Below are 17,598 nucleotides of genomic sequence, written 5' to 3'. Positions count from 1 at the left end.
CCGCTGCCTGTCTGGTCTCTGGCCTTTAATCACTGCATTTCAGCCTACCCAGCTGTCAGGGAACAAAACAGTAAATAAAGTGCTGAATTACACAGTGCAGGCCGTTAGCAAATAGGAGAGCGTGTCACCTCCTGCTAATCATATGCTCCAGACGAGTGCAGAAGTCACCCGAAGCTGTCACCAGCTGCGTTGGCACCTTGTCCCATGAAGTGTAGGTGGGGGACTTGGGCAGTGAAGCCATAGGTCAGCTTCGCTGGTTTCAATAGTTCATAAATACTCTTACAATTCAAAGCAGTTACAGAAGAAAGAGATCACCATGGACTGAGTTAATGAGGAAAAGCTTTCTAGAAGAGTCAGAACAATGGGAAGGCTGCAGATACGGGGGTGGGGGGGCATAGCATGAGCCCTATTTTGACCATGATCTGTGGCAATAGCTAATTTACACACAGATATCTGTCAAATATAACCGGAGTCTCGTAAGATGATATTTCATTCTTACTGTATACCGTAACTCTGCTATTTACTTCTTTTTTTTTTTTAAAGATTTTATTTATTTATTTGACAGAGAGAGATCACAAGTAGGCAGAGAGGCAGGCAGAGAGAGGAGGAAGCAGGGTTGCCATCCGCTTAATTGCTCTCACAGTCCATTAATGGATGGCATCCAGTGGTTGAACAACACAGCAGCAACACAGGTCTGATAGAGCACTGTTTTATGGAGAACAACGGTGGGCCCTGAGGCTTGCCAGCCGGGTGGGGCCAGATCCTGGGGAGATGTCCAAACCAGATGTGAAACCTGTACCAGACAAAAACAACACAAGTTTGTGTCTGAAAATAAGAAAACAATCTTCCCACTGTGGTGTTTGTATGTATCTCCAAAGATGCTCCCGAGAATTTAAGTGTTCAGGGTTGCAATTCCCCGAAGTGGATTCTTCCCACATATATGGAGTTTTAGGTCAATTGTGGAGAGCCCTCACTGCCTAGATGGGGTAGGGTGTGCACTGATAAGGGAAGAGCCAGGAATTTTGGGCAATCAAGCAGGAAACCCTTCTGCTCTTTATGCAAGGATTACAAGGCACAGAAAGGTACGTAGAGAAAGATCTGGGAAGACAGATGTCTTTCTGATGAAGTTTCTAGGATGAATACATGAATGGATTTGCTGATTTTTGAGCTAACCATAGTCTGTTGGTTCATTATTACAAGCAGGCTGGGTTTTTTTTTTTTTCTTAGTAAATACACTTTTAATGATTTAGGAAGATTCAAACCCAGATGTACAGAGCTAAAACAGCTCCTGCCAGCCTACTTTGCAGTTTTTTTATTGAGATATAATTCATAGATCATGAAATTCACCCTTATGAAGTGTCTAGTTCAGTGGTTTTTAACATATTTACAAAGTTGTTCAACCATCACCACTATGTATTTCCAGAAAGTTGTTTTTGTTTTTTTTTTTTTAAGATTTATTTTTTAGAGAGAGAGCATGTGTGCATGCACGAGCAGGAGAGGGAGAGGGAGAGATAATTCCAAACAGACTCTGTGCTGAGCTCAGAGCCCGACTCCCGGCTCAATCTCACGACCCTGAGATCACGACCTGAGTTGAGACTTAGAGTCAGACTCTTAACCGACTTCACCACCCAGGCTTCCAATTCCAGAAAATTTTCATTTCTCCACCCCAGAAACCCCACACCCATGAACAATCCCTGCCATCCCCCTCCACAATCATTGGTCTTTCTGTCTCTGTTGGATTTGCTTATTCTAGACATTTCATATAAGTGAAATCACATAACATGTGGCCTTTAGTGTCTGACCTCATGCATTTTGCAGGTTTCCTAGGTTCATCTGTGCTGTAGCATGGGTTAGTATTTCATTCCTTTTTACGGACGGATAACATTGCATTGTGTTTATATGCTGCATTTTGTTCATTCACTACTTGATGGGTATTTCGGTGGTTTCTACTTTTTGGCTATTATAAGTAACGCTGCTGGGAGCATTTGAGTACAGATTTTTGTGTGGGCATATCGAGGAACTGCCAAACTCTTTTCCAAGAGGCTGTGTGTGCATCTTTGCATTCCCACCAGGAGTGTATGAGGGTCCGCATTGTGCCCACATCTTTGCCCATATTATCATCTGTCTTTTTTGGTATAGTCATACTGGTGGGTACAGAGTAGTTTTATTTGTCATTTCCTAATGATTAAAGATGTTGAGCAACTTTTCATATACTTATTGGCTATTTTTTTTCTTATTGGCTATTTTTATATTTTCTTTGGAGAGCTGGCTATTCAAATCCTATGTCTATTTTTCAACTTGGGATTTTTTATTGTCAAGTGATGAGTCCCTTATATATTCTTTAAACTAGACCTTTATATGATTTCTGAATGTGTTCTTCTATCAGGTGGATTGTCTTTCACTTCATTGATAGTGTCCTTTGAAGCTCAAAACTTTTAAATTTTGGTAAAATCCAGTGTATCTATTTTTTTCTTCTGTTTGTGTTTTTTGGTGTCTTTTAAGAAACCATTGTCTGATCCAGTATCAGGAAGAGTTATGCCCTCGCTTTCATCTAAACTTTATGGTCTCACCTCATATTTAGATCCTAGTCCATTTTGAGTTAATTTTTGTATGTGGTGTGAGGGAGGTGTCTAATTTCATTCTTCTGCATGTGGATAGGTTGTCCCAGCACCATTTGTTAAAAAAGACTATCCTTTTCCTATTAAATAGTCTTGACACCCTTTTAATTTTTTTATTTACTTTTTAAAGATCTTATTTATTTGACAAATCACAAGTAGGCAGAGAGGCAGGCAGAAAGAGAGGGGGAAGCAGGCTCCCCGCCCAACAGAGAGCCCGATGTGGGGCTCCATCCCAGGATCCTGAGATCATGACCTGAGTTGAAGGCAGAGGCTTAACCCATTGAGCCACCCAGGTGCCCCTGGACACCCTTTTTAAATATCAATTCATTTTAAATGGATGAGTTTATTTCTGGACTCAAAATTCTCTTCCATTGATTTATAAATCCGTATGCCAGTAACATACTCTCTTGATGGCTTGTAGCTCTCTAGTAAATTTTAAAATCAGGGCATGTAAGCCCTCCAACTTTGTTCTTCAAGATTAGTTTGGCTATTCTAGGTCTCTTGCATTTCCATGTAAGTATTAGAAACAGCTGGTCAATTTCTATTAAAGAAAAAAAAAGGTCAGCAGGATTTAATAGGGATCTTCCCATTTATTTAGGCTTTTTAAATTCCCTTCAATATTGTTTGGTAGTTTTCAGCATATAAATCTTATACTTTTGTTACATTTATTCCTAAGTTTTTTGTTTTGTTTGCTGCTGTCGTAAATGGAACTGGTTTTCTTACTTTCGTTTGAAATTAAGAAATTAATTTCATAATGGATCGTTCATTGTTAGCATATAGAAATACAACCTTTTTTGTATATTGATCTTATATCTTGCAACTTTGCTAAATTCATTTACTATAATAGTTTTTTTTTGGTGTGTGTGGATTTTTAGAATGTTCTCTTTATAAGATCATGCCATGTACAAATAGGAATAGTTTTACTTTCTCTTTCCAAGCCTAATGACTTCTTTTTCATGCCTAGTGCTGCTGGCTAACACCTACAGTACAATGTTGGATGGAAATGATCAGAGCAGACATCTTCATTGTGTTGAAAGCTTTCAGTCTTCCACCATTAACTATATGTTAGCTGAGGCTTTTAAAGATGCCCTTTAACGAGATGAAGAAATTCTCTTCTCTTCCTAGTTTGTTGAGTGTTTTGAAAAGGTGTTGGAGTTTGCTAAATGTCTGCCTTTTCTTTTTGCCTGAGTGGACGTGATTGTGCAGGGTTGGCTTTTTTGTTTTTGTTTTTGTTTTTTTCCTTTATTCTATTGACATGGTATACTGGATTGATTAAATTTCATATTCAAACCAAACCTGCATTCCTGGGATAAATCCCACTTTCTCATGGTACATAATCCTTTTTACATGTTTGCTTGATTCAGTTTGCCAGAATTTTGTTGAAGATTTCTGTATCTCTATTCATAAGGGATATTAGTCCATGTTTCCATTCTCTTGATGTCTGGCTTTGCTATCAGGATAATACTGGCTTCATGAAGTGAATGGGAAGATGTTCCGCTAATACTTTTTGGAAGAGCTGTGACAGATTCATGCTAATTCTTTTATAAACATTTGGTAGAAATATGATCCTGGCCTTACTTTAAGAGAAATTTTTGTTTGTTTGTTTATTTTGTTTGGCTTTCTGTCTCCTATGTCAATCTCTTGTTATAAGTCTTATTGGATTTTTTTTCTTTCTTTCTTAGCCAGGTTTGGTGTTTCTGTCTTTGTAGGATTTTTGTCTGTTTCACCTAGGTTATGTAATTTGTTGGCATACTGTTGTTCTTAGTATTTCTTTAATAATTCTTTTAATTTCTGTGAGGCATATAACCATCACCTCTTTGATGCCTGATTTTAATAATTTGAGTCTGCTCTCTTTTTTGTCATAGTCTAGCTAAGAGTTTGTCAATTTCATTGAACTTTTTTATCTTTTTAAAGATTTTATTGAGAGAGAATGAGGGAGGAAGGGATGGAGAGAAAGGGTGAAACAGACTCCCCAGGGAACAGGGAGCCCATCCTGGGGCTTGACTTCAGGACCTGGAGATCATGACCTGAGCCAAAGGCAGACACTTAATGAACTGAGCCACCCAGGTGTCCCTCATTGATCTTTTTAAAGAACCAACTTTTAGTTTCATTGATTCTCTTTTTTAAAAATTTTCCATTTTATTCCACTTTAATCTTGGTTATTTCTTTTCCTCTGCTTTCCTTGGGCTTAATTTGCTCTTTTTTTGTTTCTTAAGGAGGAAGATTAGGTCATTGATTTAAGACCTTTCCTCTTCTTTAATATGGTCATTTATAGCTATAAATGTCTAAGCACTGCTTTTCCTACATCCCATAAGTTCTTGTGTGTTTTCATTTTCATTCATTTTGAAGTATTTTCTAATTTCCCTTGTGATTTCTTTTTTGACCTACTGGTTATTAGTGGCATGTTCCTTAATTTCCACATATTTTGAACTTCCAGTTTTTCTTTTGTTACTGATTTTTTAAAAATATTTTATTTATTTATTTGACAGACAGAGATCACAAGTAGGCAGAGAGGCAGGCAGAGAGACAGGGGGAAGCAGGCTCCCCGCTGAGCAGAGAGGCCGATGTGGGGCTCCATCTCAGGACCCTGAGATCATGACCTGAGCGGAAGGCAGAGGCTTAACCCACTGAGCCACCCACGTGTCCCCTGTTACTGCTTTTTAAGTTCTTTCCATTACAGAGTGGTTGTAAGACATCCTTCACGTGATGTAAATTCTTCCAAATGTACTGATGCTTGTTTTATGACCTACCATGTTGTTCATCCTGGAGAACATTTTATGTGAGCTTGAGAAGAATGTGCATCCTTCTTGAATGTACATGTTAATGTTTTTCATCATATTTGGGAACTTTTTGAATGTGAGTTCTTTAAGTACTCTTCCTGCCTTTTTTCCCTTTTTCTTTCTGTTTCTGAGACTAGATCATCTCAGCTGGTCTATCTTCAAGGTCATTGGTTGATTTCTTCTTCCTGCTCAAATCTGCTGTTGAGCCCCAAAGGTGAATTTCTCAGTTATTTTACTTTTCAACTCCAGAATTTCTCTTGGTTCTTTTTTATGGTTTTTAGTTCTTTATTGGTAGTCTCTGGTGAGAACTCATTCTCCTCCTTCTTTTTAGTTTTTTTAGACATTTTGACAACTCCTTTGTGCGTATGTTTAAAACAGCTGATATAAAGTCTTTGTATAGGGACACCTGGCTGGCTTGGTCAGAAGAGCATGCTACTCTTGATCTCAGGGTCATGAGTTTGAGCCCCACATTGGATGTAGAGATTACTAAAATGAATGAATAAATGAGTAAATAAATAAACAAACAGACTTTAATAAAAAACTAAAGTCTTTGTCTAGTTAACACAATGTCTGGAATTCCTCAGTGGTAGTTTAGACTGATTGTTTTTTTCCTGTGTATGGAACATACTTTCTTATTTCTTTGCATGTCTCATAATTTTTGTTGTTGGAAACTGGGCATTTAAAATAATAAGATTTGACAATGCTGCAAATCAGATTCTTCTCCCTTTACTGGGCTTCTTGTTATTGCTATTTATTATTATTGCTTGTTCAGTCAATTTTCTTAGCTAATTCTGTAAAATCTGTCTTCATTGTGTGTGGCCCCTGAAATATCTGCTAGATTTTCTTAAGGTCATCTAATGATTGCATAGAGAATCCCTTTGATATCCGGGACCAAATAAGTATTTCAGTCTTTGCAATAAGTTCTGTATGTGTTTGGGGGCACACCTTCAACACTTAGGCAGACAATTAACAAATGTATCTTAGTTTTTATTTTCTTGCTTGTTCAGAGCCTCAACATCAGGCAAAGGTGGAAGCTTAGGACATCCTCAACTCTTTACTGAGTATGCAAATATCTGTGGGCACAGGCTGATGCATACTCATGGTCTTTTAGATTCCCAAATATGTAGGAGCTTTGCAAAGCCCTCTGTGGATAGCCCTTTCTCCAGTTTTTCCTTTCAAGCTGTTTGGCTAGTGCATTGTTTGTTTCAATGGTTACCTACCACCTTGGACAGTGGGATGTTCAACAGTTGCCTCTGATTGTTTTCAACAAAAGCCCCCAAGGAAAAGGCTATTCACACTGGCTGAGCTCTGATTCAGGAAAAATAGATAGCCTTGACAATGGGGTCTTCCAGGAAACCACCAGACAGGCCAAATAATGCCAATTCTCCAAAAATGGACTTGGAAGGAGCTCCAGCCCTCCCCCACTATGGTGGATGTCAGGATGCTGGTTCTCAAGGTGACTCCAGAGCTGGTGGAAGGACCTGGAAAATAGAGCAAGTTAAAACTCCACAAAGCTCACTGTTCTCACTGAGATCCAGCCAGTTTTCTAAAGTAAACTCTGCTGGAATTACTATATGCCTTTGGTTAATTTCCAGAGTTCTGAAAAAGGCTGCTTCTGACCATTCTTGCCAATGTTCTCATTGCTTTTGTGGAGGAGAAAATCCTCAGAAGTCCGTCTGCCACTATTTTATTGGTGTGGCCAACAAGCTAATTTTGAGCCTGCATGTGTACACCATACTTAGTGGCTAATTAAGGACACTATGCTTGCACTCAGTGGCTTAGTTGATAGGTCCCCCCAATGATAGGTCTGTGATCAAAGGAGCAAGACTGATACAAAGCGAAGGTCAAGCAAAGCTTTATTTCACTCCAAGCATCGAGGATCAAACCCACCGTTCGCTGCCACCTCTTACAGAGAGGGCGACCCCTCCCAGCCTCACATACTACTTTTATAGAGCAAAGGCCATGTGGTTGAGCCTGGCCACACGTAGATGACCAATGAGATTGTAACACACAAAGAAAGCTGCTCAGTCATGCTAGGTCACACATGGGTGGCCAGTTGAATTACAATTCACCCCATAGTAGCTATTTGATCTAGCCTATCACCTTGGTCGGAATTGGTGCCCAAAAGGTGGGGCCCACACTCCTTGGTAGCTAGGGAGACAGTAAGCGCGCCCCACTGATTGGATGTCTCCACCAGACCCGACTCATTCCTGCATTCGGGCTCTGTTATCTCCATCTTACCTGACACGCCCTTGTATTTGGGCTCTGTTATCAGGGACTGGTTGAGCATATTTTACTGGTTTCCCAGACTTGCTTTTAAGTAAGTTCCCCGGGGTGGGGGGGCAGGGTCAGTTTAAGTTTTACTGCATAACAACAAAATCACTGTTTAACCAGATGGAATCACTCTGGCTAAATAGGCCCTTACATAGTGAGGCCACTTTTCCTTCGTTGAATTGTTTGTGGATTCTGCTGCTAGGGGCCAGTGAGATCGCACCTGCTAGGCCAGCCCTCCTACATTTTAGTCTTGTATCTACAACAAGCTGAGTATATGACCTTGGAACAGAGGAGCTGAGAATTCCAGAGTACCAACTATGTGCTGCAGCGTGTGCTGCGTGTTTTATGTATATTATATCTTGTCATTCTTGCACCAACCAAGGAAAAGAAAATGTTCCCATTTAACGGATGAAGAAACTTCTAAAATGCGGTGATAGGTAGATTGGCAGATGTGTAACCCGGTATGTGTTTCTCTCCTCCCCCTTTGGGCTCCACCCCCTCCCACTGCAGAGGCAAGAGGGGACAAGGCCAAGTGGGTATTTACCTGGCCACTCATCTTCCTCCTGTGCGTCACCATCCCCAACTGCAGCAAGCCCCGCTGGGAGAAGTACTTCATGGTGACCTTCATCACGGCCACGTTGTGGATCGCTGTCTTCTCCTACCTGATGGTGTGGTTGGTGAGTGGTTATGGAAGTAACGGTGGGCCACACAGAGAGCCCCTGCCCAGCCCCTGCCCAGCCCCTGCCGGAGATGGGAGAGCTGGGTTCAAAAGCGACCTCAGACACGGTGGTGCCACCTTCGGCAAGCCACCTCCCTTTGCAGACGTTGGCTTATTTCTCCATAGAAGGGGTTTCATCACAGGCGCCTGGGACTTTGCTGGGCACTGCAGATTCCTGGATGGATACAGCATGGCGCCAGCCTTCAAGGCAAGAGTGGGGGCAGGAGATGAGATTCTGAGACCCGCTGCGGCCGCAATGGGAAGAGGAATACAGCAGGGTAGTGGGGATGCTCTGGGAAGATCTCTGGAGGGCTAGGCCTAGTCCCCCTTCCTTTCTGGGACCCCTGGGGGAATGTGAGGGAGACTGGAGTCAGTGGGAGATGAACACAAGGCAGCCTTCATTGTAACCCCTGCCAGTAAACTCTTTCAGCCTTCATAACAACAACAGTAGGATAGGTGTTTTTATTTTGTCCATTTCACAGGTGAGGCAACTGAGGCATACAGATTGAGTAATTAGCCCGGCTGCACAATTATCAACTATTATGGGATTAGTTCCACAATCAGTGAGTTCTAAATTTGGGCTCCTGAGTTCATGATCTCAATGACTATCCTCAGCTGTCCCTCAGTTTCTTACTGGAGTTTTCAGAGGCCATTTGCACCCAAGTTTTGCAGGCAAAGAGGCTTTGGCATAGCTCCTTGTAAGCTCCACTGGCCACATGTGACAGCTTCCTATAGAAACCTTTCATTGGCCAGGGCATGGGGGTGGGGCAGCAGTAAGCAGGAGGCCCTTTCCCCTTGCTCTGGGTACAACCCTGTGGGGAGGGAAGGGCCGTGGGGGTCACATGGAAATGCATGTGAATCCTAGACCTCCCACATGCCAGCCATGAAGTGCCGGCAGGTGGCTCAGCCTTCATGAGCCACGGTCACCCCTTCTCCAGAAGAGGGATGGCCATCCCTGTCTCACAAGGTCACTGGGAGGAGAGAAGTCTCTGCTCAGACATTGTGGCCCTAGCTGGCAGGATGACAGATGGATAATAACTGTCAATAGCAACTGTTTTCACCATGAGATGCAGCCAGTTCTACATCCATGCTTTGTTCAGATCAAGGTTAAAATTCTTACACATGCCTGTGTGTGTGTCTGTGTGTCTGTGTGTTGGGGGGGGCATGTGCACATGTGTATGCCTACTGGGGTGTGGGAAGAGTTGAAAATAGCTACTCTCCAACCCCCCAAGTGAAGGACAATCAAGGATCACAAAAACGATGCCTTACATGAATCGCACTTGTAAATTGACATCTTTCTGAGTAAGGTTAACACCAACCCATCTTTATATGTGATAAAAGGATCCAGGGAATTCTCTTACTGAAGTGCATGCCCCAAACAACACTGCAAGGAGGAAAAAAAGTATTTGCCTGACATCGAAGGAGTAGGTATGGGAATTAGGAAAGATCAAATTAATGAACGGGTGAAACGTTTCCTCCAGTTACTGGAAACAGCAGTATTAGGAAATCAGCTCTGCTCATTCTCTGTGAGGACGTTTAGCAACACTCACATCCCCCCACACCTTGACTCAGCCCTCTTGTGCTGCTTAAAGCAGAGAGAGTCATGGGGGCAGCTTAGTGGGGGTCACAGGATCTGTTTGGCCAGGGCATCCCTACCTGTGGCTTTGAACTTCAGTCCGCCTCAGTTTGGGGGAAATGGAATGGCCCTGATAGTAGAAATTGATCAAGACAATAGCACCCCGGGTTAGCCCTCATTTGGGGCCACGAGCTTGCTTTCCTTGTGCCCTAGCAGAGACCACCAGGCAGCAGTGATGTCTCACCTGCTCACCCCTTACTCCTGTCACCTTTTGGATCTCTCACCCCTAAGCCTTAAGAGAAACTAATTCTTGAATGTCTTTGTGAAAAGGGAGGGACCTTGGAAAGGGATGGTCCTGTCCAGCACCTTTGCACAGTTGGGGAGACTGAGGACCAAGAAGAGGGCCACGGCTTCCACAAGGTCGCACAGATAGTTAGCCCAGAGCTGGGACTCAGGTCTGCTCCCCTATCTGGTGCTTAAGTATCAGCTGGACTCAGAGGGCCCAGGGCTGGAGTCCAGGGCAACGCAGCACCCAGGCAGCATCTCTAGTCTGAAGCACCCTGGATAGTGCATGCGTTTGTACACACACATGCACACACACACACCCATAGACCTTCCTTTTGTTCTTCCATCTTTCAGCTTCTTAGCCAGGTAGTTCAGTGATTTAAGGGGGGGAAATGGAGGCATCCCCCACAATACCAAAACAACCCAGGCTCCTGTACAAAGTCTGGCATCCCCCGTGGAAAGCATGTCAGCCACGGCCTGGTTGGACTTGTGAAGATCTTGTTCGTGGACTGAACACTATGGATAAGTGGCTCATTTTTGCCCTCCTCGGTGTCTGAAAGAGAAAAGAAACCTACATCTGTGACCATCTTGTTCAGGCCAGGCACTGTCACCTCACATTTTCTCAATTAATCTTTATTAGCAGACCCATTTTAAAGGTGAGGAAACTGAGGCTCAGAAAAGGACACCAGCTTGTCCTAAATCACACAACCATTCACTGGGATTGGAGCCACCCATCGAGATGTGAACAACCCCAAGAGGTGCCACGGTTCCCATTTTAGAAGTGGGGAGGCAAGCCAGAACTAATGAGGTTATCCAAATGCTTCTAGGGCTTTCCATCTGGGTGCTGCTCAGGGCTCCAGCCATCTCTGGAGCATCAGGCATTTCTCAGTAGAGAGTGTGACTGCGGATCAAGATCCTTCCACCTGACCATTCTATTTCTTGGAGCTTATGCTAAGAAGTCAGTAAGATAAGGACCCCAAGTCATACACACAAGGTGCATGACACTGAGGTAGGAATATGGCCTTTAGAGTCAGCAAGACCTGGTCCAGAATCCCTGCTCCACTGCTCACCACCTTCTGGCCCATGGGCCATGCCACATCACCTTTCTGGGCCTCAGTTTCCCTGGGCGTAAAATGAGTGTAACCGCAGTGCCCCCTCACCAGTGGGTGGTGATAAAGGAGCACCTGAGATTGTGTACACAACATACCTGGTAGAGTGGGGGAGGGGTCGTGATAAAGGAGTGCCTGAGGTCGTGAGAGCAAAGAAAGAGACCATGTGGCTATGGGAGGTTGAGAGATGGGCCATACAGCCATGCCCCTGAAACCTATGCATCGGTTTAAACTCATGTCAGAGATGACAATGGGAGGTGGAAAGGTATCCACAGCATCTTAGTACAGGAAACGGGAACTTGCTACTGTATACTGACAGCATAATCTGACTCTGGTTTTTTCCAACAAATGCACTGAAAGGAAGGTCAAGGATATATTCTAAAGCAACAGTTTTCAAGTGTGGTTCCCAGACCAGTAGCCAGAGGGTCCCAGCCACCTGGGAACTGGGTAGGAACATAAACTCCCGGGCTTTACCCCAGGCCTCCTGAATCAGAAACTCAGGGGCATGGGGGGCAGGGGGTGGGGGAACAGCCTCCCAGGGGCTGTTCCACGGGCTTAGAGTTTGAGAACCACGGGCTAACAGTGGTAATAGCGGTCATCTGTGGGTCTTGTTTCATTTCCCTTCAGTTTCTAAATGTTTTAAAACAGCAACTGGAACAGCAGTCCTACGTTCCAGTTGAAAGCCCTCAGAGTCAGCGAAGGTCCTGGGTGTTCTTCCCGGAGTTCACGACCCCTCCCGCACTCTTCTGCAGGTGACTATTATTGGATACACACTTGGGATCCCGGATGTCATCATGGGCATTACTTTCCTGGCAGCGGGCACGAGTGTTCCAGACTGCATGGCCAGCTTAATTGTGGCAAGACAAGGTAAGGGCCATGCACTGGCCCCCCCAGCTGCGAGCACCACCAGGCAGGCCCCCCCACTCCTACTGGGGTTAGAGTTCATGGCCCTTCAGACTGGTAGTTCTTACGTCATGCTATGGAGCCAGCGGATGAGGGGAAAGCATCATGCATCAGAGCCCATCTACGGAGAGAACATGACCAAGATGAACACCTCCGGATCTCTAGAAGCATTTGCTTGTGCAGACTAGGATCAAAGGAACTTGTTCTGGAATCACTAGTGTGACATTAAACGGTGATGAAACCCCAACTTCTTCCAGCAAATACAATAGTAATGAGAAGTCTTCTGGTCCCAGGAAGGCAATGGGGGAGGAGCATCTTGTACCTCCAACTGTTTTCCTATTCTTAAGGTTCTAGAACATGGATACAGGTTTGGTTACCTGGTTGGTTGGCTGGTTAGTGGTTTTTCTTTGGGGCTCACCACCTGACATGGGTTAATAAGCAAGGGAAGGAGTTCCTGTGTGCTCTTTAATGCAGAACAAAAGCCCCGTAAAGGGCTGACCTTTGTTGATTGTGGTGTTTCTGCTGATGAGGTCGCAACCCAGCATGGACCTCCACACATCTTCCTCCACAGATGTGAGTGTGAAGTATGGGGGGGGGGGGCAGGCATTGGGGGCCAATAATAGTGACACCTCAAAGGAGACGGGAGAGGAAAGAAGTGCCCAAGGAGAAAGTGGGCTCTGGAACATGGAAAGTGACATTTTATTCCTCCCAGGTTAGGAGAAAGTGTTGACCGGGCTGGGGGCAGATGTCAGTCAGTCCTGAGAAGACCTGCGATGCGGGGAGAGAAGTGTGGGAATGTGGTTGTCATAGGTCGGAGGCTTGCAGAGAGTGGGGACGGTGCGGACAGCATCTGAGGGGAATGCGATTTAGTGGAGTGACCTCTGAGGGGAGTGTATTCACTTCCTAGGGCTGTCATAACCACACCACAATGGGGTGGCTTAAAACAAGAGACTGTTGCACAGTTCTGGATGTTAAAAGTCCAAAATCGAGGCGGCAGCCAGGCCACACTCCCTCCAAAGGCTATAGGGAAGGGTCTGTTCCAGGCCTGCCCCCCAGCTTCCAGGGGTGACCGGACAGCTTAGAGCTGCGTCACCAACGTCTCTGCCTCCGTAAGCACATGGTGTTCATCCCTCGGCCTGTGTCTGTATCCGAACTTTCATCTCTGTGCAGTGAGGAATGGGAGCGTTGCTGGGCACCAAGGGCCTGGCTGTTGTTCAGTGATGTCAGCTTGGCTAGGCAGGACTCCGTCCCACCAGCTCCAGGGACACATGTACGAGGGATGACATGTTCTCCCAGAGCTGGGGTTGCTGGGTGGATGCAGGGAAGGTCAAGAGGGGGCAAGAGAATGGGCTGTTGAAACAACCGGCTCTGGAGTCCTGGCTGGCTGAGGGCTGGGGTCATGATGCTAGAAGGTGAAGGGCTGGGGGTGGGGGATGAGGTCAAGAAAGGGAACCTGGGCTAAGTGGGGTTCTGAGGGAGGAATCCTATCAGAGTGACTCCTGTGGAACGTGGAGCCACAGAAAGTAAGCGAGGGCAAGATGCAGGTGGAGTGCCTCTTCATGAAGGTGACACTGGGGTCCCTGGCTGAGGACCCAGCAGACAGGGTTAAAGCATGGACAGTATCTTCCTGGCAAAGGGCCCAGAAACCTCTGCACAGAATCCGCTGCCCCAGCAGACCACGCCATGTGCTCTAATGCGGAGATCCCGCATCCTAGGCTCCCCGACGCCTCCCAGCTCCAAGTGTGGTCCAGGCTGGTGGCCAGAGCATCTCGACCAGGGAGCTTGTAAGAAATGCAGAATCTCAGGCCACCTGCGTGGCTCAGTCGGTTAAGCATCCGACTCGGTTATGGGCGCAGGTTGTGATCGCAGGATTGTGAGATCGAGTCCCGAGTTGGGCTCCGCAGTGAGCTGAGCATGGAACCTGCTTAGGAGTCTCTCTCTCTCTCTCCCTATGCCCCGCCCCACCCCCCACTCCCGCTAAAATTAACTAATTAATTGATCGATGAATTAATTTGAAAAAGGAAACGCAGCATCTCAGGCCTGCCCCAGACCCACTCAGTTGGAACCTGCATTTCAGCCAGGCCCCCAGGTGAGTTTCATGTTCTTGAGAAAGGTTGCCCTGAGGTTCCTCCATACGCAGCACCTGTGCGCCTGTGCACCTGTGCAGGGCGGAAAGCCTGGGGAATCTGAGGAGGCCTCCGCCTCTCCTCTCAAGCATGGGTCACCTGCATCCCTCCTGACCTGCTGAGCCAGGGCTGCGTCCTCCCCAGAGGCGAGTAACTGCCCCAAAATAGCTGTTGCGTGTCCCTATGTTGTTCCAGAGACTGAGACCCTGGGAGGGTGATGCCCCAGGGTCAGTGCCAAGATGTTAAAGGCACTCAGCACGGCACTGAGACAGAGGGGGGAAGAACATGAGGTCCTTGAGGGAGGCACTGTGTCCTGGAGGACTGCAGGTGACAGCAACAGGACAGGAGGAGGGGGTGGTCCAGCTCCCCACCCCCACCCCTGCCGGGCCGGTGCTCAGGCAGCCTCGAACCAGCTGTCCAGGTGCCAGGCTGAGCGGCTGCAAGCTTCTCAGGGACCCAGCAGTCTTAGGGCTGCAAGCTGTTTCCAGCTCGTTCATTGCACACGCGCTTGTATTCGTCCCGGGTTCTGATGGTCATGTCAGCGTAAAGCTGGGTGGCCAGGTTCAAGCAGATGGCACCCAGCAGGAGTCTTATCTTCGCAAGTTTGTTTTCTAACTTGTAATACCCCTTGAGCTGTTAAGTCCCTCGACTGTGTGGCTAGCATGATCCCGGCCAACTGGACAGAATGCAGAGGAGGATGGTGAGGCCTCTAGGCTCTAAGATGCTTCTAGTCTAGTTGGGAGAAAAGAGTTTATTTACCCTGCAGAAGGCTCTAGGGCATGAGACCTGATGCCTCATCCTCTGAGCCCAGGTGGTAAGGCCATCACCTGAGCCCCAAGGACACATCCTGGCTCTGTTTGAAGGATGCTGGGCCCCTCCCAAACTTTGTGACCTTGGGCACGCCCCAAGCCTTGGTTCCATCATCTGGCATGAAGACAACACCTTGGAGGATTCAATGAGGTGAAGCACATAGTGGGTCCTCGGAGAAGATCAGCGGACTGGCCGGGCAGGAGAAATGATGAACGGTCCAGTGTTCCTTTCCCAAGGCTGCCATAACAAAGTAGCACAAACAACAGAGATGTGTGGGCTCACGGTTCTGGAGGCTAAAAGCCCAAGGTCAAGGTGTTGGCAGAGTTGGTTCTTCCTGAACACTGTGAGGGAGAATCTGTTCCAGGCCTCTCTCCTTGGCTTAAAAATGGCCATCTTCATGTTCCCTCTGTGCCATGTCCAGGTGTCCCCTTCTGAGAACAGCAGTCATATTGGACTAGGGTCTACCCCAATGGCTCCTTCTAAGCTGATGATCCCTGCAAAGACCCTATCTCCAAATAATGCCACATTCTGAGCTATTGGAGGTTAGGACTCTAACATATGAATCTTAAGGGTCATCTTTCACACCCCAGGAGGCCCCCTTACATGGAGTGGACTTAGACCTCATAGGAAGTTTCTGAAATGTGAGGTCCATAAAGAAGGAACTCCTTTCTGAAGAATAGCACTACTAGGACCCTAATAGGGGTTTCTGGCCACCTAATCTCCGTGAATGACACGCATCAATTGTCTGTCTACTCTAGGCCTTGGTGACATGGCAGTCTCAAACACCATAGGAAGCAACGTGTTTGACATCCTAGTGGGACTCGGCATACCGTGGGGCCTGCAGACCATGGTCATTAACTATGGGTCCACGGTAAGCTCCCCCTCCCACGCCTTATAAGCCACAGGAACACCAGACACAAGCCCTTGATGGGAATGGACTGTGTCATTGGCCCTGTCCCAGCAGAGAGCCCCCATGGAACGCACTGCCCCCCTCTCCTTGGCACCCTGGCACCCATTTTCCATGAGGGCCTCTGGAACGGCCTGAGGGGCACCTATTCGGGGAAGCCCCACGTGCAGCCTCCCCACACCCGTGCTCACGGGCATGCGCATCCACTCCTCATCTGTTCCCTCACACGGAGTGGAGACTTAAATCCACGGTTAGCCAACCGACCCCCACCATGTGCCCCCCATGAACACCCACCTATGCTTTCCAGAAGGAATACACTGGGGTGCCCTAGGCTCTCAGGACAGGGCCCTGAGCAGCCCCGATATTCAGGGCACATGTGTTTGTTTTTTTCAGGTGAAGATCAACAGCCGGGGTCTGGTCTATTCTGTTGTGCTGTTGCTGGGCTCTGTGGCTCTCACAGTGAGTCTTTGTGGTTCTGGAATTGCCCTTTGTTCCATCTGATCCTGCCTCTTCACTTGCAAAGTCTCTGAAACCCCCCTCACTTCCCTTGGGCCGTGAGGGCTGACAATGAGAAAACACAAATTCACAGATCCCTCCGGACACAATGTGTGCCAAGAATATTGGCATCCGCCACTATATTTTTCCCTCAGTGACTAAGAAGTCCCCAGAGCAAGTAAACAACATCGCTGGGTCCCCACTGCCCCTTCCGTCTCTCCTCACTCATGCCAGGAGGAGAGAGATTTCCCCCTGCCTAACTCAGCTGACAGAAGGCGGTGGAAGAGGGGGCATGACTCTTGGGCCTCAGGGCTGGCACAAGAGTACTACTGAGGCCACCGTCTTCCACGCGCCTGGGCCTGAGTTATACATTCTGTAACTCTGCCTCTGCTTATTTTATTCAGTCCTTATGGCCACCTGATGAGACCATCCCCATTTTGCAGAAGAAATCGAAGCCGAGAGGTTAAGTACCTCGCCCAAGGTCATGGGGGTAGGAAACGGCAAAGCTGGGATTTGAACTCAGATTGTTCTGTCTCCACAGAGTCCATGGCTGTGCTCTGATGGGGTAAATGTGACCCAGCCCTTAGGAATCTGGATTAGGAGACAAGAGAGAAAGGCATGAAGTGCGGGAGAGTCTAGAAGGAATGTAGAATGAGGATGTGCTCCAAGCCCGTCTACACACACACACACACACACACACACACACACACACACACACTTGGCTAACACACCAAGCTCAAGTTAACCAGGCTGTGAGCCAACAGATGCACTGGAACTTTTGCCTAAGAGGAGGCAAGTTCAGCAGCAAAGGGAGGACTCCAAGAATGTCCCTTGTTGTCCCAAGAGAAGGTCTGGGCAGGAAGGCTCTAGCTGGCAGAAGGGGCCTTGAGGACACTCGGGTCCCAAGGAAGCACGCTCAGAGCCACGGGCCTGGAGAACTGGCTGGCCCTTCCATCAGACAGGTCTTCAAGCCCATGGGGCTCCGTCTGACCAGACC

General features: G+C 46.9%; 1 protein-coding gene across 5 annotated transcripts in view; it reads left to right on the top strand.

The window, feature by feature from the left end:
• SLC24A4 (solute carrier family 24 member 4) overlaps positions 1-17,598 on the top strand; it is a 180,509-nt gene that overhangs the window by 156,497 nt on the left and 6,414 nt on the right. For all 5 annotated transcript variants that reach the window (XR_004286066.1, XM_032344630.1, XM_032344629.1 and 2 more), the window contains 4 exons: positions 8,183-8,349; positions 12,113-12,227; positions 15,958-16,070; positions 16,500-16,565. Coding sequence is in view for 4 of the 5 variants with exons in the window: in XM_032344630.1 (XP_032200521.1) it covers positions 8,183-8,349; positions 12,113-12,227; positions 15,958-16,070; positions 16,500-16,565 (461 nt within the window). In the remaining variant the exon portion in view is untranslated. The remainder of the gene's footprint in view (positions 1-8,182; positions 8,350-12,112; positions 12,228-15,957; positions 16,071-16,499; positions 16,566-17,598) is intronic.

Source organism: Mustela erminea, chromosome 5 (genome assembly GCF_009829155.1).
Source record: "Mustela erminea isolate mMusErm1 chromosome 5, mMusErm1.Pri, whole genome shotgun sequence".
Taxonomy (NCBI): domain Eukaryota; kingdom Metazoa; phylum Chordata; class Mammalia; order Carnivora; family Mustelidae; genus Mustela; species Mustela erminea.
Note: the sequence above shows the minus strand (reverse complement) of the source record. Positions and strands in the feature narration are given on the sequence as shown.